General features: G+C 36.1%; 1 protein-coding gene across 1 annotated transcript; it reads left to right on the top strand.

Moving 5' to 3' along the window:
- Positions 1–8,249: 8,249 nt before the first annotated feature.
- On the top strand, positions 8,250–9,017 carry LOC105446743 (homeobox protein Hox-A7-like; the record flags this gene model as incomplete). The annotated part of the gene is made up of 1 exon (XM_011683941.2): positions 8,250–9,017. A coding segment is annotated over one exon (342 nt), but the record flags the coding sequence as incomplete, so codon positions are not given.
- Between the last annotated feature and the right edge of the window lie 16,870 nt (positions 9,018–25,887).

The raw sequence follows: 25,887 nt of genomic DNA, 5'->3' as shown, positions 1-25,887 counted from the left end.
GCGCTAATGTGTGAAATAAGATTTGGTCCAAAACTTTTCAGCTTTATATCATCATACATTTTGAATGTGAGGGCGTTTGAACATGATGATAAACACCCCTTTCAGAGGACAGTTCTTGTTGATATATTCTTCCGAAGTTTATTAAAAAAACAAAGTAGAAGGCTCACAAATATCTTAATCTTCATGAGAACACGATTTTCTCTTTAATACGACTCTACACTAGCCGCGTGGTTACCCTTGGATGGGCTGGGCATGGAAACAATCGTCCTTAGCGGTAAGCTCATTCGACCGGTGTATCTTTCGGTCCCCTGGGAGTTGTCCGGTGTGTAAGGGACGCCGCAGATGATTCCAAAATGTGCGATCAATGGTCGAGGAAACGGGGTGTAATGATAAGTATTACGTGCAGCATAGCACCCAGGATGGTAATATGATGTTATGATATCATGCGAGCAATTATTAAAGGGAAACAGTTTATATTTTGTTAAGGCAAATGAGGAGAACATTAAGTTCGGAACTTACAAAGAGAGACGGAGCAAACAGAAGGCAGGAGCTGAGACGAATAGATGGGTACGGGTTTATACAACAGATGATGAGTGATAGGCGGGAGAGGGGGCGGATAGACAAATAGATTGGTAGATGGGGGACGGAGATAGAAAAAAACGAGTCAGGAAAGACAAAGAAGGGATGTAAAATATAACGAACATAACGGGATCGGACGATGTTTCTTTGAATTCCAAGTAGGCATCTTACTTTGCAACTTCAGTCGAGCAAAAACAAAAATATCTTCCATATGACAATCATCGAACGGGGGTATTTCTAACGCGAGGGCAATTATTAATCCGACTAACTTTGCGCGAGTTTTTATGCCCATCTTTAATTATTAGGTTTTGCTCCATCACGATTATCTCTTACTACAAACTTAACCAACAACAAAATCCAGGTTTGACCTTTTGCCCATCATAATTATATCAACATGTATTTATCCTCATCTTAAGCACATATTTTAATCCTGTTAAGGCCGAAAATTGATTCGTCGTTTCTTGTCCCCCATCCATTTTCTTTATTAAGTGTTTGTTTGTATATTTGTTTCCTAATACATGAAAAGATGAGGTGAAATCCACTGTAGATGACGTGCAAGTCCCAAAAAATATCTACTTTAAATTAGCGTCAGCAGCGCAGCGCATGGATAAAATAAGAGTATTACTACTATGATAGAGAGAAGACAAATTATATCAAATTTCCTAGTCCATGTTTGTGTGTCTGAAAATTTAAAATAATTATCAACATTTTTAGAAACCATTCTAACTTTCTAAAACCATGACGAGATATTTTAATCATTTTTATTTTGCCTCTATCTCTACTTTCACATGTTGCAAAGGGAGTCACACACAGGTGTCCTCTTTATACTACATTACTCATTGACAACATATTTCAAAAGAGGAGATTCTATTTATCTAGTTGACATGCTTTTCTTGCTTGTGTGCATGATGATGATCTGTAACTCTTCTCCTCGATGCGGCGGTTGCTGATCGGCTAATTGGCGGGTTGTTCTCCCGGTCGGCCTCCACCACCAAGTCGACGTGTCTGCGCCTCGATTGGTATGACTGAACATGACAAACATTGGGACAAGTTGAGAAGATACAGGGCTTATTTTGAGAGTGGAATGCAGCTTATGCAGTTCTCGCCTCTCTTCCCTGTTGATTTTTGTGCAAGGTTTCATGTCCTTGACAAGTCAAGAAACAGGTTTTGCAGGGCAAATAGTTTCATCTCTGTTAAAGTGACTCGGTAACATTGCCTCAGATTCTGAAACAAAATCTCGATTTAGCTCATGTTGTAATCATAATTATAATCTTTAGGTCAGTCAAGAACTCCCTGACTTTTACAAGCCGATCGCCTGTCTGATTATCATGATATTCATGATTGGAATTCGATAATTCAAAAAACTTTTATAACACTACGTCTATGATTAGAGACTACACACACGTACGCGACACGTGCATTTGTATCGCTCAACAGTATATAGATATAATTTACCAAATATATCAATTAGTAGGCGGTTCCCGTCAAAATTTTATTGTCATGTAATATTCAAAAACATATTCTTTCACATGATTGGTAATAAGAGCTCCATTTCATTTTTTGAAATTTGGGCGTTTCCAATACTGGTCTTTACCTTAACAATGTTAAATCTGAAATACATGACCCTACGTGTCTGTGATGGTGTAATTTTGAAGCCCTAAAAAAAAATGATCAAGAAGTGCCTCAAAAAAGTAAAAATCTTTGAGTGACCGGTTTTACCATACTCGTTTTCCCCAATAGACTGTAGTGTTATGAATTCAAAATTTGTAATTCCAATCATAAATATCTTGATAATCAGACAGGCGGTCGGCTTGTAAAAGTAATGGGGTCCCTGACTGACCTAAAGGTTATAATTATCATTGCAGCATGGGCTAAATCCAGAATTTTATTTCAGAATCTGTATAGTACTATACATTTTTATGATAAAACATATTGACATGGATAACATAATGATCATGCTGGGTCGAAACTCCTCTTTGTCAACATTATTACGCCGGCTTTTTAGCGCTGCTTCTTTATGGATGTTTAAGCATGGTAAAGAGTTAAGTTTAACAGGAAGTAGTGGACTTCAACTTTATCGAGTGTGGCAAATCAAATGCAGATGTAGATCGATGTCTTGCCAATTATTGTTGATGTGGCTTGCAGGGACTCGAACCTTGTGATCCACGATCCCATGGCATAATGTGCTAGACCACAACGCCCTATATCACCGGGTGTTGATGCCAGTAGTCAAATGAATGATCCAAGAACACCAAAAATAATAACAATTATGATAACTTTTATTCAAAAGGAAAACGGGTGGGTTGCTCTATCATGTTTATTTAAACACTTTACTTGTAATAGTGATGTTAAGGCATTAAATGCCTCATTTCATACGACACGTTCAAACGCGCTAGTATTCACTTTCAATGCTAATGCATGTAGTTCTCAAATTAAACGACATTTAACTTGTAAATATTTTAATTTAAAAAAATATATTTTATGCTTCTTGAAAAATAAATGTGTTAAAAAAGCATAGGTACTACGTTAACCGTGTATCTAAACTTACGAACAATTACATTTGCACAAAAGGAGATTGTTATTAAAAGGAGACATGTGACGTTAATTATGACAATGGGGAGGGGAGGGGGAATAGTATTTGTTTGTACAAGAAAATTAGAGTATAGGCCTCTATTTGGAAATAAAAAATATGTTTCTCTTCATTCTTCCACCCTACTCGTCAAATCTTTTTTTTTTTTAATTTCCATGATTCAAAGCAAATCGATTAACTACCTCAGAAATAAGTACGGTTTATTCGCTCCAATACCACCTGTATAAAACCACGCAAAAAATGTGAATATTCAAAAGCTCAATTTGCATATTCATAACAGTCGTTAAGAAGTAGACTGTACAGATTCAGGTACGTGTACCACCCTGAGATGATTATCTTCTGATAAATGGGCTGCAAGACAGTGATGGTGATGGAGTATCAATCCCAAAACAGTTTAGCAATCGGCCTTGAATTAGATCAACAAATACATTTTCGATATAGTTTCCGTTGGCTTTGCGATTTCAAATACTGTTACTAACTTTTCGAAGGGTGTTTTGGGGTCAACGCAGCTCTTTGATAATAGCGGTGCTCAGTGCCATATCTTAAACAATAGCGTGCCTTTGGATCATAACAAAACGATTCTAAACCATTACATAGTTTATATATTTTGGGTGACATGATTAATCCTCCCTGCACACTGTATTTGCAATAAGTGGAGGTACGAAAAATGATACAATGCCGAGATAGTCTGGGAATACATTTAAATTCTAGGGCTTTTCATTGACTTCTCTTATGAAAGTGCTCTCTTTATACATCAACATTAATAAATGAATATTACACTTATACAAGTCATCAGAGTATAAGGAGTAAGGCGGTCACTCTTAAATGTAAATACGCTTTTGCATGGTTGTCAGTCAGATCATACAAATAAATGACAGTAGTTAAGCACACCTTACTGACAGTTTTCAGAATACATGCTTAAAGTATGGACCTACTGCTTAAAGTTGATAATTCACATCGTTTGTTGTCGTTTGTTGTCAATGGTTGTTAACGATGTTCTATGACTTTCCTCTAGTATAAGTTTAGAGTTTTAGATTTGCCATGAGTTCTTGGATGAATGATACAGTACAGCTATTAGTACAAGATCATATTTTTGTCTTTATAGATAAGATAACTATTATTTAGTAATTAGTAGAGTAGAATTTAATGTAAACCTCATACACAATTTTATATCTGTTTCTTCTGTTATACTACGAAGATCTGGGGTCTCATCTGATATGGTGTATAGTAAATTTAATATTGAAAGGCACACTTTAATATCTCCCACGTGTATTTGAATTGGCCATGTGTGTCTTTCTCATAAGCGAACTTCTTAATGACGGCAGACTCAACTATAAACAAACGAAACGAGAAGGGTTTCAATGTGCTCAAACGCATTTAATCTACATTTATTTTAATGCTTGTATCATTTTTATCTTAGTAACCGATTTCAGGTTGTCCTATGTAGTCAAATGTTATAAGAAAACGAAGATAAGATGTAGTGGTGTTCCCCAAGAATCAGTATTAGGCCCAGCTCTATTTTTTGGTCTGTATAAATCAACTGCCATCAGTAACTGATTATTTCATTTTGTTGCTGTTTGCTGATGATTCCAACCTATCTCATACTTTTTTTTAGCTTGCCAGGGCGAAATTAGTGTAAACAAAGTGAATAACAACATACAGGAAATACAAAAGTGGTACATTGCTTAAACTTACAATTAATTAAATGAAAATCAATTTCATGTTAATCAGTATATAGTTGGAGGCGGAAATATGTATGAATTTCAGATTCTTTCATATCGTTTCATATTCTTTCATATTATTTCATATTTCAGTTGTATATTGTAAGATATTGTTAAAATTTCTTATTATTGTGAAGCATCATTTTTTTCTCCAATTATTTCGTTTCCTGAACTTCCGTTTGCTCGGACCAAAATAATTGTTTAGCTATAAAGGGTTTGGCTCGACTAGCACAGATGCTTTTATCTGGCCCTTTTTACCTACATAAGTTTACTTCGTATGTCTCGTTGAAGAGACTACAAGAGATCCCGCCTTCGCGCATCCTACATAATTATTTAGCAATGTATTTATTATGTATTACATGCCAACATATCGACTAAGACAAATTACAGTTACTCATATTTCGATATTGTATTTGTGGATAATAGTGGGAAATGATAACGGATGGCGGCAAGAGCAATGGTATGAACAATTGAAAAGGAGATAAGGAACGAGAAATGATTGGTGATAGAGAGAGATATAATGTCTTTTCATTTTCTCTAATTAAACATGCCTCGTAGTCGTAAAGGTATTTAAGACGTAGCAGTGATTTAATGTCATATAATAGTATATAGTACAGGGATCAGAACAATCTATGAAAAATTTGACCAACTTGGTTTCAATTGGTCGCTACGTAGCATATAAATATTATTCTGTTTCGTTGCTAATACAATACTCTACTAAACACACACCACACAAAACAAGAGTTAAGTATTTTATCAAATGTGGGCGACATTATTTCTAACTGGACTCCAAATATAATTGGAGTCTTGAAAACGCCCAATCTGTATGTTGTTGGCTCATTAGGCAAACCAAGCAATATGAGTTTTCTGGACATTGCGGATAGCAAAAATTCTCTCTTAACTTTACACAATGATATTTGCATATTAACGTAGTATTCTAGTGGTTTGGTATAGCTGAAAAGGTCGTAGAGCAGCAAACTTTCAACATTATTTTTTATTTGAAATGCTTCAAAATAAAAGTTATCTTAATCACTTTGGTGGTATTATAGTATCGGCAATGAGGACATAATAACGTTTCTTTCTTTCTCTCTTTATAATCTTTGGTTGAAAGTTTTTAAGCCATCTTTAAGTTCAGATATAAACGATACGATACTAGTGTTGATACGCAAGCAAGCGCAGACGACAGTTGTCCTCGCTCTTGTCACAGTTCATCCCTGACCTCTGACCTCGCGAGTGGACAACACAGTCAGGTTCAAAATCGGAGGAGGAGGATCGTGGAAAGCGGGTTTATGACTCGAATCGTCAACGGCCTAATTACTCCATGTTTGAGAGATTGATGGGTATTACTTCCAAACGGATTTATGACATTTCCCGAATGTACAGGAACAGAATTTGACAGAAGATAATACTACTGGCTGAAGATCTTTCGAATTGGACAATGACAATACAAATGCACCATCTTCACCATATGCCTTGGTTTGATGTCCTTTTAGAGGTCTCTCCGTATGTTTCCAATTTCTCAAGTAGCAATAGTGTTTTGCCTTGAATTTTGCAAGCTTCTGTAACTTTGTTTTAAAGGGCGGGTGACCACAAGACTAGTTGTAAGCACGAGGAGGTAAAATAATGTAACGGTATTTGAACCTAAAGTTGGACATAGGAAGGATGGGTAGGAAACATTGACAACAAACGAATGGAAAAACAACTGTATAATAGTGGCGTCTAAAAAGAGAATTTGCGTCGTTATCTACGCATGATGGAAGGGGGACATACTTTAACTCATGGCTCTCTATCCCATACAAGCTTGGTCTTTTGTTGTTTCACTCAGATTGGGAAATGGGGGGGGGGGGGGCTGGAGTTCACAATGTGTATGGACGAAGTCTTGAGATTTTTTTTTCTCTCTCTGAAACGAATGAAACGTTCGTTCTCATTGTTTGTAGGCTTTCAGAGCCTCCTCGAAAGAAAAGAAAAATGTCCCAGCATGTCCAGCGTGTCTGCATTATCATACTGTATGGTAGTCTCCAAGGCCCTGACTTATAATAATAATAATAATAATAATAAAGTAGCATCGTGTCTTGCGTGCATTAACCAAACTTCTCTAAACCTTATTATGAAACAGGTTATTGAAAATATATTATTTTAAGTTATAAAAATAACACCCTATGATATTTATTATTGTTACTTCATATCTACCCTTGATATGGATGATTTAATGTTTATTTTATCATTTAATTGATTTCCAGTGCTAAAAAACACACGATCGCAGATACTTTCGAAAATTACCAAATCAATTTTAACATAGCCTCGTTCTAGTAGGTCCATGTCCTAACATACTGAAATGAGCTATCTTGAAATGAAGTATTACAATGGGTATTGAAAGTGCGTTTGAATTGTTTTCTCGAAAGTCTTTGCGATCGCTTTAATATCATGAAATCTGCTATAAATATTTGTTGTAATGGCTAACAGGCAACCGTATGTTGTTAACAATACACACTGATACAGGGAACTGTAAGTGATATTGAAAGGAAAACCTTTTATGCCCTGAGAACACTGCCCCGATTTGTTTGGAAATGAGAATAATCTATTTTATTTTGTAGACTGATGTATAGAAACCGCAATTTGACGTATTTAATCCCACTAATCCCTGGACGTAAGCTAATTATAAACATCACAAGATCATGCATTCGAACCTACATTTATACAACGACGGTGTAAACTAAAAGTATCTTAATTGAAATAGGTACACGTTATGTGTAATGACAAATAAAGACTAAAATGATATCATCATATTTCCTGAACACTTCCGGTTCCGTTTCTTGTCACTGAAGAAGATTGGTTGAATTCCCACGACCTTTCATCCCCTATCATGAAAAAGCTTGGTTTCACGCAATCTATGGTCATGACGTGAATTTAAATTAAGACTATAATTAAGCAAACAAAACATTTGTTTTGGTATATGATACTGCATGCCCCTATCCATGAAACTACTTCCTCACCAAAAAAAAGAGGATATTAATGGGCAGATAGAAAGAAAAACAAAACTAGCAATAACTATACATTCAAACACAAAATCACACAAAACAAAACATTTTAACTAAAAGCATATAAAATGTTGCAAAAATAGACAATTATCGTTCGAATTCTGTCAGCCATGAGGATAATCATGTATCTTACTCAAGTGATTATGACTAAATATATATGAGATCGTGATCGCGAAAGCTTTACGCAAGCGTGCCAAGTAGGGTCAGTCGTCTGCGTATATGTCGACGTGTCTGGCTCAATCTATTTAAATCCAACTATTTTCAAGAGTGAACATTTGATATATTTCTGTGTGATTCATTCTGTTTGTTTTTTCTTTCTTTCTTCTAGGTACCCACATCATCGGTACGGATCGCAAACGCGGTCGCCAGACCTACACCCGAGCTCAGACGCTGGAGCTGGAGAAGGAGTTCCACTACAATCGCTACCTGACGCGTAAGCGACGCATCGAGATCGCCCAGGCCGTGTGCCTCTCCGAGAGACAGATCAAAATCTGGTTCCAGAATCGACGGATGAAGTGGAAGAAGGAACGAGTACGGGACGGTGCCGGCGATGAGGAGGACGACGATGCAAAGGAAGGCGAGGGCGATGACGCCAAAAGCTGCAGCATAAAGGAGGATGAGGACAATGAGGTGGACTCGGATAAGGACCAGGGAAGTCATTAACGTCATCGTCATCGTCGTCGTCACCGTTAGTGCGATCTTTTTTCCTCTTCATGAACACTTTCTTCACCATGTGTATTTTTCTTGTTTATGGGAATCATACTCACTTTTACCGTCAGCGTCGATCTGCAACGATATTGCCCTTGAAAAGTCGTAACTAAAAGATGTCTCCGAATCTGAAGGGAACGTCGGGTAATTCTTTTTATGTTACGCTCTTTTCGTAATTTAGCATTATGATGTATTTATGATAATGAAATTAGATAATATTATTCAAGAAATGTTCTCATACCAGTAGCGATTTGGGATTTGACGTTATTCTACCAATTGCATAATGCATAGGTGTTTTGTAATTTTCTCTTTTGCTTACTAACTTACTATTCAAAATAGTTTGGTTGTTATTTTGGAATGCATCCAAAGTAAATATGTATTTGAGTTCCAAAGGCAGACAATTATCAAGGAGAACAATAACAGAGGAGGTCTTTCATGATATCACATTTAGAATGAAGGTGTATCATTTTACACTGTTTTCCTCCAATATTTATAAATGCATTCTCTTTTTGCCAATCGAAGCACGAAGAAAAGACAAATGGAAACAAGAACATGTTTTCATCTTTATCTGTCCTTAACGCTGCATTTTTTAATACATTCTAAAATTTCCAATTCTAAACTCTTAACGACACGTTAGGTGTCACCTTTCATTCTTGATATTTATTTCTACTTTTATCAATATTTGATCTTGTTAGTAGAGAAAGGTATGGTGCATGTTCTTACTTTCAAATATATATCTTTTTTAGATAACTAATGGAGATTAAATAAATGAACATGTATGCATTCTTCTCCGCTATATGGCGAACACAATTTAATATCATAGTGATTCACAAATGAAATGTCTGTATTCCAAAATTTCCTTTCTTAAGAAAATCATGAAGCAGTCTAATTGAATATTACGCATATACCCAACATCCTTGAGTAATATATGATTATTAACTGGTTTTCGTATCATATTTTCTTTCTACGATAAGAATTTTAAAACGATTTGCATACAGGTCGACATTTTCCTAAGACAAAGCGGTGCCTAAAGCCTCTTTGAACTGTCAAATTCAGTTAGAAGAATATTGAACACAGTGATCAAAAAGTATGAATTGTTCATTTATATATCTGAGAATGAAAAAGAAATATACCTCCAAAGTGAGACAATATCAGTGTATATTATTCAAATAAGAAAAAGGAGTTATTTCTTAACCATGTTAAAGCAGCACTCCAGTAATTAGATGAGTGATATGGGTGCTCTGTCATGTTCTGGCGGGGTTTGGGTTAGGGTTACAATTGGGGTTGAAGAAGGATTGGGTTTAGGTATTATGTTCAGTCAATGAGCACGGAGCAAAACATGGCAAATATAGTCCAAAACTTCTTGTAACATTTTAAACGGTATTCCAATATGTCCAACTTGATTTTCAAAAGCTAGAGTGCACCAAAAAACTTGACTAATATGATGGCATAACTATAGCATTCAAAGATATAATACAGTTTTCATATTTTGTCAATTTCCAGGACCCTTCTTTGTCGTTTTTTGTCGGTAATTTCGAGATCAGTGAACATCTCATCTGTAAATAACATAACATGTCGTTCACCTAAAGATCTAGAACTGGTTAAATCTTTTCAAAATGTTATTGTAAAACATTTGAAGGGACATATTCCTTGTATTATACTCGTGTTGTAAATAAAGTACGGGATATGCGTTGTTTAAATCTGTTTCTTGGTAGGCACTGATTTTATTATAACATTTACTTGCGTTAGATTTTGAAGAAGGATGGATAGACGGATAAACGAATCGGTCGGTTTTGTTAATTAATCATACACAACAAATATTAATTCATGTCTACATCTTCTGCTTGGTTGTTAGATGATTAATTATTCCCCCCTCAATATTCATTATTCATTATTGATTCCATTCCATGCATATATCATACATAAAAAACATCTTGAATACAATAACCAAGAAACAGTTCAAACATAAATGAAATAATTGCGTGTTCATCTCATCTACGATGATGCTCATAAATAACTAAATAAACAATCCACATTGACTATATACACTGAGAATCGATCAGGAAAAAAAAATATTGAATGAAATCTATTGTAATTATAACACCCGACATATAAACAGAACAAACAACACACATAAACACAGAACAAACAAAAAGCAAAAACAACAAAGAGAGAGAGAGAAAGAGGGGGGATAGAGAGAGAGAGAGAGAGAGAGAGAGAGAGAGAGAGAGAGGGGGGGAGGGGGGGGGGGACAGAAAAGAAAACAGAAATAGAAGAGGATGGCAGCTTGTAGCGCCTGGGAAGAAAAGGTCAAGCAAGTATAAATCATAAAACTTGCCATCTAGTATCTAGTTCCCTTTAGTATTCGTAATGAATTGTCAATGTATTTCTTTCAGTTCCTCTTGCTTGCCTTGGGGTAATTTCTCTCTTATTTCTCCCTACTAAGAAATAACATATATTTAATTACTAATATAATAATAATATATAATAATAATATAATAATAGCCTAATAGTCCACTCCAAATTTTATTAAACCGAAACGGAAATTCTTTTTGCCCAATTGACACTATGACCATGACGGACAAAGAAAGCGGACAAAATATACAGTTCCTCAGGTGGACAAATGAACATCCCTTCGCTCCTATTATGTAAAAAGATGAATATGCATGTGACACCTGTTCTACACATTTTTACATAATAGCAGTGAAGGGATGTTCCTTTGTCTACCTGAGGAACTGTATATTTTGTCCGCTTTCTTTGTCAGTCATGTTCATAGTGTGATCGTGAGCCCGGCAGCCACTGAGCAGCGCCAGAATCATTTCTCAATGACAACATTATTAATTATTTGCCTTGATGACGTTGTTTAGTGAAGTTCCATTTGAACTTCCTTCCATCCAATCTCTTTAAGAATAATTGTAAGATGTAGCATATTACCACACTATTCCCATAAACCCTTACCATATCACATTCAAGAAATATGTGCTGACATGTTTCTTCATCTTTCCCTTCTAAATTAATGATCGATTGATAAATTGATTGATTTGTTAATTAATGGATGGATGGATTGATTGAATTGTTGGATTATTGATTGAAAGGTTGGTTGAATGTTTGTTTGATTGATTGATTGATTGATTGATAAGTTCTTTATTGAATAAGTTTAAAGGATGGTTGGCTGTCATGTAATGATGTTTTTGGTGGTTTGTTAGGTTGATTGGTTAGTTAGTCACTTGGTTGGATGTCTGGTTAGATAGTTTGTTGGGTTTGCTTCGTCGGATGTTTACTTGGTTGTTGGTCAGTAAGATGGTTGGTTAGATCGTTGTTGGTTGGTTGATTGGTTGGTTGATTGGTTAGTTAGTCACTTGGTTGGATGTCTGGTTGGATAGTTTGTTGGGTTTGCTTCGTCGGATGTTTACTTGGTTGTTGGTCGGTAAGATGGTTGGTTAGATCGTTGTTGGTTGGTTGATTGGTTGGTTGATTGGTTAGTTAGTCACTTGGTTGGATGTCTGGTTGGATAGTTTGTTGGGTTTGCTTCGTCGGATGTTTACTTGGTTGTTGGTCGGTAAGATGGTTGGTTAGATCGTTGTTGGTTGGTTGATTGGTTGGTTGATTGGTTGGTTGGATTTTTTGTTGTTGTAGGTTGGTTAGTTACTTGGTTAGATGGTTGGTTGCTTAGTTGCTTGATTTGTTGGTTACTTGGTTAGATGGCTGGTTGATCGGTTGACTGTTTTGTTACTTGTTCCGTTAATTGGTTGGTCACCTCGTTAGTAGGCTGATTCGCTGGTTAGTTGGTTGTTCCAGTGAATGTTTGGTTTGTTCGGTTGATTTGCTGTTTTGCTTGCATGCTTGATTAATATCTTAGTTAATTGTAAAATAATGTTATAACAACTATAGCTTTTCCCTCATAGAACTATAATTGGGTTTTCACACATCACACCCCTCCCTCAAATAAATGTTATCACTAGCAAAATCTGAAAAACATCTTTTGTTGTCGATTTTGTTTTGATTATAGGCATTGTAATTCACAAATACACCATACCCCCGTAAATAATCATGAATCCACCCCTGTCAAAACACAGATGACTAGACTTTAAAAAAAAGGATCCATTTACAATTGTTTAAATTTGAGAGTATTTTGCTTTATGAAATTTGAATATAAGTGTGTTAAGTACAATAAACACATGTGTGCTTAAATTGTAAACAAGCCCTGACAAACATACATTGCCACCAAACCAATGATATGGGTCCCGTGACACAGAGCTTTAGTAATTTATCGTACGGTCATTTGATTGTACAAACATTGTAGTTTTCACTTGCAAAATATCAATCAATCATTGACTGCAAGGCCCTGGACAACGTTGTGTGCCTTGTAGAAGAAAGAAAAAAACTCCATCCTCCTAAATTAATAAATGAAAAAAGAAAAGAGTAATAAAACTAACAAACAAACAAACAAACACACAAACGTACCCATTCATGATCACAAAAAGCATACAAATTCATGATCACATCGCTTTGTCGCGCCCTACTCTTCTTAATACCACTATTCCCCTTCTTCACCCCCCCCCCTCCCTCCGCCTCTCACCAATATTTGCAATATTCGGTCATGACTTTCCCGCAAACGCGGAACTGTAAATCAGTATACCGGTGATTAAACGAAGTCAATGGAGTGAAATGCTATAACTTTCAACACGATAATTACCATTTGAACTACATTATGCCACGCGATCTCCATATATACTTTTATTGAAGGGCAACTATACTTTTTTTTCCTGCATGGTCGACCCGCTAAAGAGAGACATTTATATTCATAGATGCCTCGTGGAGAAACCATGAAATACGATTATTGCGAGTAAGAGTCATAAAGAAATCGAGAATGGTCATAACAATTTGCCGAGATAGGAAAACAGATAAATTACAATAAGCCATTATGTTGGGCGTACAGACATCCTCGTTCATTTTTCACTTTCCAGCTATCGTCAGTTGTTTCTATATTACACCGAAATGTGGACAGTTGAATGTTGGAACCTTTACATCGTGTATTAAACGAAAAATAATGGCATGTTCAACATTTGGATTTGGTGAAATACTTTCTTTACTTTTGAAAATCTAACCCTGTTTCCAGGATCCCGAACCGTGTTCATTTTGTTTTAGAAAATCAAGATCGTCTTTTGTTTGTTTGTTAGTTTGCTAAATCTTTATCATGATTGTTTAATGTCTAATTTCTAGAAAAATACACCCATTTTCGTTTCTATGAAAATTTAAGTTACACTCTTTAAAGGCATCGTTCAACGAGGTTAAATCTGAGATGCACGGCCCTACGCGTTATCAGTGTATGTGATAAGGTGTAATATTGAAGCCCTAAAAAAAATTGCGCTTCAAAATGATCAAGAAGTGCCTCAAAAAAGTAAAAATCTTTGAGTGACAGGTTTTTACCATACTCGTTTTCCCCAATAGACTGTAGTGTTATGAAAACCGTTAGGAAAACGCAAAATTGATTTCGATTTCCAATCATAAATATCTTGATAATCAGACAGGCGATCGGCTTGTAAAAGTCATGTGGTTCCTGACTAACCTCAAGGTTTATAATTAACATTGCAGCATGAGCTTAATCCAGGATTTTGTTTCAGAATCTGAGACAAAGATACCCAATCCCTTAACCAAATTGCTTTCACACTCTTCTCTATATGATGATTATACACTTTATATTTTATCAATTTTTCAACCACTTACATCGATTATTACGAATTGAGAATTTAGTCTACCATAAATTATTCAGTAATGCTACACGCCCTACCCCCCCCCCCAAAAAAAGACATTGAATAAAACAAAGATTAATTCGCCCCAAATTAATCAATTTAAGTCAATTTCATATTTGATTTAAATGCTGGCACATGCTAGGGGTTTCAAAAACAATTTGATGAGATAACTTTTGCCACCCCAACAAATATATATATATATATATATATATATATATATATATATATTATATATATATATATATAAATATTATTATTATCATTATTATTTGTATTACTATTATAATATTAATAGTAATAGTGATTACAATAATAACAAGGATGATAATACTAGTAATGCAGGTTCAATTGACGAGATGGAAGGGGGAGGGGATAAAGATAAATAATTCTTAGGATTGTACACGCTTTGTCTTATTTCGAGTGATATTTCAAAATCCAAAATAAATCTTAGCAAGAGTAGGCCTTTAACTTTTTTAAATATAAGGCTATCTTTGGTGAAATCACATTGTTCCATGTTACTTTTGCTTATTATTTTGTCGATAATGGTTTCGCCTAAAATCAATAAATAAACATAATCACGATGTAATTAATAACCATTTACGTAGTAACATAAACGTTTAGATAAAGAGAAAGCGAAGTGTCAACTGTTGAAATTTGAAAGTGAAGAACGGGAATGTAATTATTCAAACAATACTTTTATTTTCTGAATTCGTGCACCATCAAACATTGAAATAGGCTAACATCAGTGACGACCTTACATGCACACAAGGGATGTTCAGCTGGTTAAACTTATAAACCTAGTTTGAACCCGATCCTACATTCACTCTCTCATACTTGTTTTCAGCCTTCTCAAATTTCTTTTCTTGCCGCCAACCCTTACCGCCATCAAACGAAGAAAATATCACGAAAGTGAGCCCCGAATCTTCACGCTGATGTAGAATTTATGAGCCCGCAGAGGCCGCCCGTGCGCTAGCGAGTCACTCCAGCGGTGTCATCTCATCTCGCCGCCAGAGTTACGGGCAGACAGTGTGGTGAGAGATGGGGGTCAGGTGGCGAGGTCATACACATTTCTGCTCGCTCTCGATTGTTCTGAGACGGTGCTGAGTGCGATTATTTCATTCTCCGCGTTTTAATTTGATTTTCCCCAATTTCTTCAGCCGTGTACAAAAGCTACTAGTTTGTGAACGTTAGCGTGTCATGCTTTTCCACATTTGAAATCACGGACGCAATATTAGTTGAAAGATCAAAAAGAAATTCCTTTTCATAGGTTTAATAAATGTATGCCTATATGTGCAGTAAGATTGAAGGTGCTAGATGTAGGCACTTATTGTGATAAATATGATGACGAGCCTGGCATAATCGATATAGGATACAAAACATTTGTATGGGTAAAGGTAAAACCGTTCGAAACCCTGGAAATGATTATACTTTAAACAAAATTATTCCAAATGCTTTTTAAAATTCAGTTAGGCCTATTAGAAATCAATCATTATGTTTAAGCTGTCAATTTACTTTCATTTTCCCATATATCTTTAATCATCCAGCACTATATATTGTTCCTTAATAATTATGCGCTAATGAACGGAATTGTGGAATTCATACTTTTATATATTTAAAATGAAAAATACATTCATCGCAGAGTTACCAATCTAAATATAATTTCATTGGTGTCATCCGTATCATGGCGGTGCAAATATCATTATTCCTGTATTGATTATGAAAATCCAAAATAAGTAATTTTCACATTCACATACTCCCCCCCCCCCCCCCCCCCCTTGGATCCGCCACTGAGTCATTTTCAGTATAATGATAAACTACATGAGCGGTTGTTTAGAGCAAAGAGAGGTGTTTTGACAGTTTTCTTTTAAAATACTCAAATATTTTCTTTTTTATTTATTTTATTTTTCATTTGACCTTGCAAAATGCATATTCTGAATTCGATTACACATATGGATGATACATTTTCAGAAAAGATTGTCTATTTATTAAATCTGTTAGGCGAAAAGTATGGCTTGATTTAAACGTATAGGAAGAGAGCGATGCTAAAGAACCCAATGCTGCTAGAGTCTAGGGTAAACAACGCCATCTATCGACGACATTAGGTGTAGCAAACGGTGTATGCAAAACAAAGATGCAGAAACATAATTATGTAGGCAGGTTGAACGACTTAAAAGGGGTAGGATTAAGATCATTAATACATAGAGAAAAAGGACGCCATAGAGACGAAGAGATAGGTGAGCAATCAAGTTGCATTTCTAATGAACAAAACAGAAAACGAAGAGAGTGAAGGAGAGGGGGGGGGGGGGGGGAGGGGGGAGAGGGGTGGTCAAGGGATCTAAATTTCCTTCCTTTCACCTTCTCCCCCTTTTGTTCATATTGAAAGTAATCCTTCATATAACTACACATACACTCTCTCTCTCTCTCTATCTCTCTCTCTCTCTCTTCCCCTCCCATCCATTCTTTCTCCCCCCCCCCCTTCCCTCAGAGGATATTGAATAAAAACAATATTAAAAGTAAACAGGCAGAATGATTTCAGTTGACCATTTTTTTAGTTTGCTTGTTTTTAATATTTCATAAATGTGAGCTACTGTTTTTCCAATATTGACATATTACGATGCATCATCATTTTTCCAAAAAAAAAATCATTTCATTCTGCTTTAATAGTTCAAAAAACTTTACACTCTGCAATATTCTACACACCACAGTGTTGACCTTCAATATTCAACGCATTCCCCGTCGGATGATGGCGTACTTCTCACTCCAGCTGCAGTCGCTGTTCGTCTACTGCTGACTCGGCACAAAAACAATTGCTGCAAATATCCAAGTCTACTGTCTAATCAATATTGTCTTAAATTGGTTAATATCTTCGTTAGATCCGAAGTCATTTTTCGTACAAATATTTCAATTTCACGCCATTGAAATACATTATACTACAGCATCAACGAATGTTCAGTAGCGATACATACGTTATGAAAATGAAATGGTGTTTAAAATCAGACGTCTCTGTTCGTGGTAAGGTGTGCTGTTATTCTCAAGAGTATAATCACCCCCGTAGTAGATGGCGCCAAGAAGAATTCACGGAAGAGCGCCATCTCTCGGCAGATGCGCTATAAGTAAAGATGCTGACGAATTGCCGTTATCTATGACTGTTACGTGTATGTACTTAAATTCTATTTCTTGAACAGAAGTTAATGTCCTCTACACGAAAGCTTATCCCACAATTGTCCATCATATTGCTAATTAGTATGAAAAACTATAGAGCTTTAATAGAAAATCACCACACAAATTGTTAATTTGGTTATCAGTTTGTGATGTCATTGCCTCACTATTTATCAAGTGCTTTATATATTTGTATCCCATTAGTTTCCCTTTTTATCCCCCCAAAATGTCTTTACCCAGGTTTTATGATTTGTATCATATTGCAATTTTACAAAATCTGTTATGAACTTTGAAGAATTTATACTATTTCCTGAATATCGTACATTCATAATCATTGATTTTTAAATAATAGTTTCTTCACATTTTTCATGAATTAACTCAAAAAATCACTCTTTATATATTTAGTGCATCCACACACAAACATATTACTATCAATATAACTTGAATACTGGTTCGAGGAAATAGGTTATTAGGGGGAAATTGGACATTTATATTATCAAGATAAAGAAAATAATTAGTGAATAGTAATGCAGTGACGTCACAGACTTATGAGTGAGTTGCCAATTTTTCTTGTGATTTTCAAAGTTTTTCATGTCATTAAAAATTCAGAACTTTCTCATTAGTTATCCGATATTCATCAAACTCTATTTGATTGGTTTGTCTGATTTTTCTGCTTCTGTTGAAAGTAGTTTTTTTTTGGAGTGGATTTGCCTTTTAATTTCAGAGATGAATAAACACGATCGCAACTGTTTTCGAGAAATCGACTCAAAATTAAATTCAATACTCTATTGTTTGTACAAGAGAAAGTATGTTTGTATACTGTAATACGTCACTGTCATGTTCACACAATGCAATAGGTGACGCAAGAGGCTATTGACATGTCCTGAAGTTGATTTGTCGAAAGAAGTTGGTATCGTAATAATAAATCACATCTCGCCTTCCCGTGACAATGGATTTGATCCAGTCTATGAAAAAAAAATCTCATTTTGGGAAGACAAAGTAAACATGATTAAACATGTCTTCCCAACCAGTTGCGACTTGCGGTGTCTCATAAACCAACTACATTCGACGACATAATCTTTAAAAAAACTGAAGTCAAAACCGAAACGTGAACTCTTTTTGATGTATGTTTACGTGGTCATAAATTGCGGAATTATTTAATCAAAAATCATGCAGGATTATGATGTCCGTGTTATTCATCATATCACAAACCTGTACACAGTAAGAAACTAGTCAGTGAATTTTATAGTGACAACAATCGACACATACGTGACCTTTCACCTTTCACCTTCGACCTTCATGATCGCGAGAGTTCAGCCATGTTACTGATTTATCATGTACCCTCAGCGAGATGGAGGTGATAGTTTATGCATACGAGTCTCGACATCGCTGAATATGACTTTGTCTCGCTGGAGCGTGTCACTATCACGATCTTAGCATTATTGTAAATCATAATGAAATTAAATACACGGCTATTTCTGGTGTGTAGTGAAACGAAATCAATCATAATCGTCTGCCCAAATCTTTTGTATCTTATTTGAAAAATATAGCATAACTGATAATATACATTTTATTTATAACATCTCCAGTGTAAGGTCAGAAGGTCGCTAACTTTATGTTAACGTATAGGAGTTAACGCCCTTCTGGTTCCAAACAGTAGAAGACAATGTATTTTGGTTTTGATATATTCTTAAGGGGTAGGAGGTATGGGTTACATCAACCAAGTTAAGTAAAAAGCATCAACAGTTCAAGGGGCTGAAAGCTAATTCAAATAGCCTTTTTTCGGGGCGTACGTATTCCCTTTTGCTTATAATTTGACTTACTGAGTAATTCATACACTTGAGAAAATCACAACCCAATAACTCACATCTTATAATTAACTATTATGAAGCAATTTAAAGATTGAACATTTATTGGTTTTCTTGGGAAGCAGGAGATCGAAAATTAATTTTGGAGTGTGTGAAAAACATTCAACCTGTCTTATAAATGTATTTATACAAACTTTAAACAAAAACATTACAATAATTATTATCTCACTTCATGACTAGCCCAAATTCAATTAAATAAGGTTAATTGAACCTAAGGGACCAAAACATATCTAAAATATGTCCAGCCCCATCTGAGTCTCTCTCTTGAATACGAATCAAGACATGCATGATATCAGAACATTATACGTAGACAGCTTTAATCAGACACTTTCAATAAAATGTGTTTCCGATCGAAATGACGTTTCTCTTAGTACCAACAAAAAATGTCTCGCTTGAATTCCACCCAACTCACCCACTTCGCAATATAGCATGTTTTTAACCTCCCCTTTACTCTATCTCTCTTTCTCTCTCTCTCTCTCTCTCTCTCTCTTTGAATCATCTTTAGATGAAGATATGAGTGGAGTAATAGAGGGCGGGTACTCTGAAAGGCTTTATACCGAGATGTCGTCCCTGGTTCCACATCCTAGAGGACACAGGGGTACAATTATGCTCCGGCCCGCGGGGTGACTGACCGATAAAATGGGCGGGCACGGTTCTTTAACTGTCATTGTTATAGCATGGTACCGCCTTATGATGTTTTATGAACGCTTTATACATCTCTGCTATGATAATCAGGCCGAAGAAATAGAGATATTTCAACCGGCTAATAGACCCCCGGCGCTGCCCTTGTTGCTGATAATTATGACATAAATTCAAGTAGAGCGAAACCATGACAAAAATAGTTTTGCGGTAAATAGGTAATTTATTAAGTAAAGTAATGCACCTCCTATTATTACAATTCTGGTAAAAAGTCATGCTGGCATCGGCAGGGGCTAGTTAAATTGCCTTTCGAAAAGGATAAAAAAAAAATCGTCCATCATTTTATGCAACATTACAAAGTGTAGCAAGACTTAAGCTAAATTAAATATTAGCATTTATGCAATAATGACAATCCCGACGCAACCAATATCATTTCAAAATTCGTAATCGTTTTAGCTATTGAAAGTTGTTTATTAATTTAACCATTATGTATTACGCTTTTGCAAGAATCGTATTTCACGTTGTCGAAAACATAACAAAAGTTTTCGTCATCTTCCGCCACTCTCCGGCACATTTCGTTATTTCCGTCATGTCCATGTCTCTCTTTGTGCACCTTTCGTCACCTTTCGTCACCTTTCGTCACGCCTTTTCATCCTTGGATACCTGTCGTTACATTCCGTTAGCTTTTCTCACTTTTTCGTCACCTTCCAACGCATTCACCACAGTCAAGTCTTCATATTCCTAATACTTCGTCACCCTTTTGTCACATTTCATAAAATCAAAATATACGTGATATTAGAGAGTGAGAGGGGGAGACAAAGAGAGAAAGAGAAAGAAAGAGAGAGAAAGAGAGAGAGAGAGAAAGAGAAAGGAGAGAAAGAGAGAGAGAGAGAGAGAGAGGGAGAGAAAGACAGAGAGAAAGATAGAGAGAAAGAGACAGACAGACGTTTCCCTTGTAAACATATTTTCACGTTAATTTGACCTTTATTTATTACATATTCATTTATCTAGTTTTCTCAATTTGATAGTTGTATTTTTTTTCCTTATAATTTATTGTTAATGCGTGTTTTTTCGTTACCTATGTTTAATTATTGTATATACCATGTATATTTTACCTTTGTATGTATGTTTTGAATTCATGTTATTATTGTACATGTTTTTATGTGAATACTGGGCTCTCTGGGAGAGCAGGCTCAGAAATGAACTTGAATGAGACCACCCTGTTAAAATAAAACTATAATAAAAAAATAAAAAAATAAATACATACAGATTTTGTCTGTACAGGCGATTGGGCAGAAGTTTTAAGATCGTTATAAAGCCATCGGTTTCCTGATGATCCGACATTTTGCTGTGGCTTTATTTCGTCACAGATATAGGATTAGTGAAAGCATCGCAGTTGGGTTTCAGGTTAAGTTTAGGTTAGGTTAATCTTAGGGTTAAAGTTAAAATAAGGAATAGCATGGGATAGTGTGAGAAATTGACCGATTGAGCGATGTATTGTCCACGGAAGATGTGACATTGAACCTGCTGTCTATATCAAATGTTTCCAGCGTGTCCAACCTAGACTATTGCCGAGTCCGAAAGCTATATATAATCAGTGGCCACTTTCCGCCACCTTCAATTGCAGCTGTAGTCCTTTCGCTCTTTGTGTTTGTTTTATCAAAAGGAAATAGATCTGAATATGAACTGAAATCGATAAGGCTTATAACACGAAACAAAATAAACCTTGACCATTGCATACACTCTGTGGTTTCTGATTATTGGACGAACTCTCCATCACTGGTTGACCCGAGATTAAAATATAGGCCGTTATAGTTTAAAAAGGGACTTGGTAACATTGTTCAGGTGAGAGAATTTTCTAATACATAATTATACATCCACGACAGAACATAATTTCCGTTTAACATTTGTATTTAACTGAACCTTTAACAAACTATTAATAAAAGCTAAGTCCACTCCAAAAATAATTTGCTTCTAATAGATGCAGAAAAAAAGAGAAACAGAGCAAAAAGATTGAGTAAAATCGGATAACTAATAAACTGAGAATTTATGAGGACGATGCCTTTAGCAATTATATGTATGGCCGACTTTGGAGGGAAATGATGGAAATGCCCATATATTTTTTTTGGAGAAGCGGCGGCTCAACCGACTGAGATAGAAAACTAGAAAACCATTATGTTGGGTTGGACGCAAGGGTTCGAAACAAATCAGTTCATAGTTGCCCATGGGTATGATGCATTTCATCTCGTTCCATCTATTTCATCGGAAAGGCTTTTAAAGCCGTAGGTCCTATGTCATTTATTCAAGCATAATATAATATTAAACAATCAAACTGGGAATCATTCAAACTATTCCGATGAATGACATCTTTTATGATTTCCATAATAACATATTAAAACATATTTTAGAAGGGAGGGGTGGGGGGGGGGGGCTCGGCGACGAACAAACGTGATCGTACAATGTCATATATGCAATATGGTAGATCAAGATAATGGTGTCAAAATGACCTTGACCCGGGGTCTATTGTCAAAGAATCATTTTTGACCCAGAATCAACGTGCTTATCCACATAATTAAGCTTGTGACGTCACAACTTTTACGACTTCATCTCCCGGTTCTATATTGTTTCAGATCACCTTGTTTTCGTTTCTCTTCTTTTTTAAATAAAAAAGTGAAGGAAGAATGAAGATAATAAATGACATGCCACTCTTGGCGAGGCTTTTACCGCTTCCGATATTACACGGAGATCCGTCAAAGACGATCAGGACTAGTCTCAACTCAGACTGAGGAACATTTAGTTTTTGTAATGCGTGAACCAAAGACAATGATTAAAAATACAAGGTAATAATTCCATGAATCTTCATTTTTTCTCATTATTTTAAGGACCATGTATCAAGTATGGTACTATGTGTGAGAGAAACGATTAGAAAATAAAGGGAGAAAGATCTGGAAGATAATTCCATCATCAAGGGAGGGGTGACGATGGTGCACGAGATGGATAAAGAAAAAAGTGGATTGAGCAGAAGAGCATAATACAATACAAAGTAAAAATTCGATCACAAACATAGAGTTTTTATGGTAGTCTGTTTATTCTGTAAAACGCTTTGCACCTACGGTAACAAACAAAGGTTAGAGAGCCGGACAAGGGCATCATCTGACACGAGTAGACTGAAGAAGGAGTTCCTTGGAGCCTCCTGGAAACCTTGTCAGTGGACAGCCAATGATTATTTCGATGGCAGTGATTATGGTTGTAAATATGGAAAAGTGATGATAGACATAAAATATGATGGTATGCACAGTTTATAATGATGATAATTAATTGATTGGTTATTCGTTTACCTTCTCTAAGCTAATCAAACGTAAGCATTTTTTTTTAAATTAGAGTCCAAGCCTCCAAGGGACCTACGGCTGGGATTCATACCTGAGAAACTATTAGTATAGGCCTACTTGAGGTAGAGTGCCTCGGGCATATCAGCATTGATATGGTAACCTACGTCTACTTCCGAGCTTTACCTCCCCCTGTTAGTACCCTGGTCGTAACAGGACGACTACCCCTGATAATCACACGAGGATAACACCCGGACAACTATAAATTATTAAAATATTACACCCCATAAGAATAACCCTCAGATAGGGGGATTATACTAGGTTGCAGTTTTCCGAGCGTAATTGTCTTTTGAGTAAAATGTTCTATAGGAGTATTAATCGGAGCGTACACTTCAATCGTGGATATTTTCTTAAGGCCTGGACAGTGTCCAAGACAGTGGTCATGTATAGCTGTAGTATTGTGGGGGTGGGGGAGGGGTACTTGTCCGGTATTCAAAATATAGGGTGTAGTTTTTTAGAGTCCCTTGTGATATATTATTATCAAATAAGTATGAAAAATAAACATAATATTTTGAATTTCATTTCTTTTACGTAATCATCTCAACAAAAATTTGTTTGTGTCCCTTCAACTGATCAGCAGCATTCTCTGCCTCAACCTGTGACACAGACTATCCAGGATCTTCGTCCAGGTCACGGGCTCGTGCAGAGCTGCACAATACTTTTCACCAAGTGACCCCAGCAGACGTGAAATGCCAGGTGGGACACGCCGCGGAAGACATCACGGAGACTAAAGGTGTTCTTCCTGCCGTATGGGAAAGCAGGTCTGTGGCATCAAATGTCAGGTAAAAATTGTCTGGAAATATCCGAGGCTGAATGGACGAGGCGGAAGGTATGATGAGCAGATAATGGTTATTGATAAGATTCTCCACGTTTTAGACCATGAGCTGTCAACATGATATTGTCAAAATGTCCCAAATTTTGATGAACTATTATCCACCCCCTGTTCTTTTGTTGGTATTACTTTCTTCCTATACCGAGTGTCTTCTCGTGTGGAATCCGCATCAAAAGAATGCATGACCGGTCCCCTCAAGTTAACTCGGACAAAATATCGAGGAGGTATTATATATTTTTTTAAACTATACAATTATTTTATTATATGATGTTCCTTGTTTTAAACCCTGAACTGTCAACACGGAATTGACCTAAATTTGCCCTTTTAATTTGGTGAACTTTATTTTCCTAATCGCACTGATGTCCTTCTATTGAGGAGTTGCGTAATGAAAGCGTGGCCAGTGTCCCCAAGGAAGTTCTGGCAAACTGTCGTCGAGGAAGAGATGGTTTTCATCGTTTAATTCTAAGATTCTCCACTTTCTAAACTCCGAAAAGCCATACCGAGATTGTAAAAAGTGAGCCTTTCTTATTGGTGAACTGTTCTTCTTCTTCTTCTTCTTGTTTGTCTTCTTTTTCTTCTTTTTTATCTTCTTCTTCTTCTTCTTCTTCTTCTTCTTCTTCTTATTCTTCTTCCTCTTCCTCTTCCTCTTCTTCTTCTTCCTCTTCTTCTTTTTCTTCTTCTTCTTCCTCTTCTTCTTCTTCTTCTTCTTCTTCTTCTTCTTCTTCTTCTTCTTCTTCTTCTCTTTTTTTCTTCAACTTCTTCTTCTTCTTCTTCTTCTTCTTCTTCTTCCTCTTCTTCTGAGCATGCTTATGCTGGTTTCATTCCTTGAGGGATGCTCCGCAAAAGCGTGTGACCAGCGTCCTCAAGGAAACTCTGGCAAACTTTCATTGCTGTCGAGGAAGAGTTTGTTTTTTATTGTTTGATTAGTCTGAATTGCCGGATATCAGTGCCAATACAGATAATTTATCATCAAAAACAAATACACACGCTATACACCAACCTGACCAAAAGCAAGAGTAGCCTCTGGAAAGAACCAATGATGAAAAGGCGAGGAGTTTCAAACACATCGAATGAAATAAAGATTTTACCAAGGGGTGGACCAACTGATATGAAGAGGGGGGTGGGGGAGAGGCGAGCACCCATTACCCTCATGCACCCCCATCCATCGTAACGCTGCCACTGACCAGCTGAGTATGCAATACTGAGTCGCAAATAATCTTCTATTAATTGACGATTATAATAATGGTAGCCAAATTTCTTTTGTGCACAAATCCATCACCACCAACACCAGTGGAATTACATTCAAGCGCATTTAGAGTATTGCTATTATTTATAATTATTATTTTTATAATTTTTTTAATAGCCAAAATGCCCTAAAACGCTAACATTATTTCCTATCATGTGCCCAACTAATACAAACAGGTTAAGAGTTGCCATTGTTGACAAAAGTCACATAAGTGCCATGGCTGGGACTCGAACCGCAAACCATGCTATCCAAAGTCTGGTGACGTATTCAATATAGACCACGCCACCTCTTATTGATATGAGTAGCGAGAATAATTCATAACTGCTATTTTGTCTTGATTGATTGAACCACACTACACAACAAGTCAT

The sequence above is a fragment of the Strongylocentrotus purpuratus genome, unplaced genomic scaffold, assembly GCF_000002235.5.
Source record: "Strongylocentrotus purpuratus isolate Spur 01 unplaced genomic scaffold, Spur_5.0 spur5_scaffold_6, whole genome shotgun sequence".
NCBI lineage: Eukaryota > Metazoa > Echinodermata > Echinoidea > Camarodonta > Strongylocentrotidae > Strongylocentrotus > Strongylocentrotus purpuratus.
The sequence above is the reverse complement of the archived record's forward strand: the minus strand, read 5'-3'. Positions and strand labels throughout refer to the sequence as shown.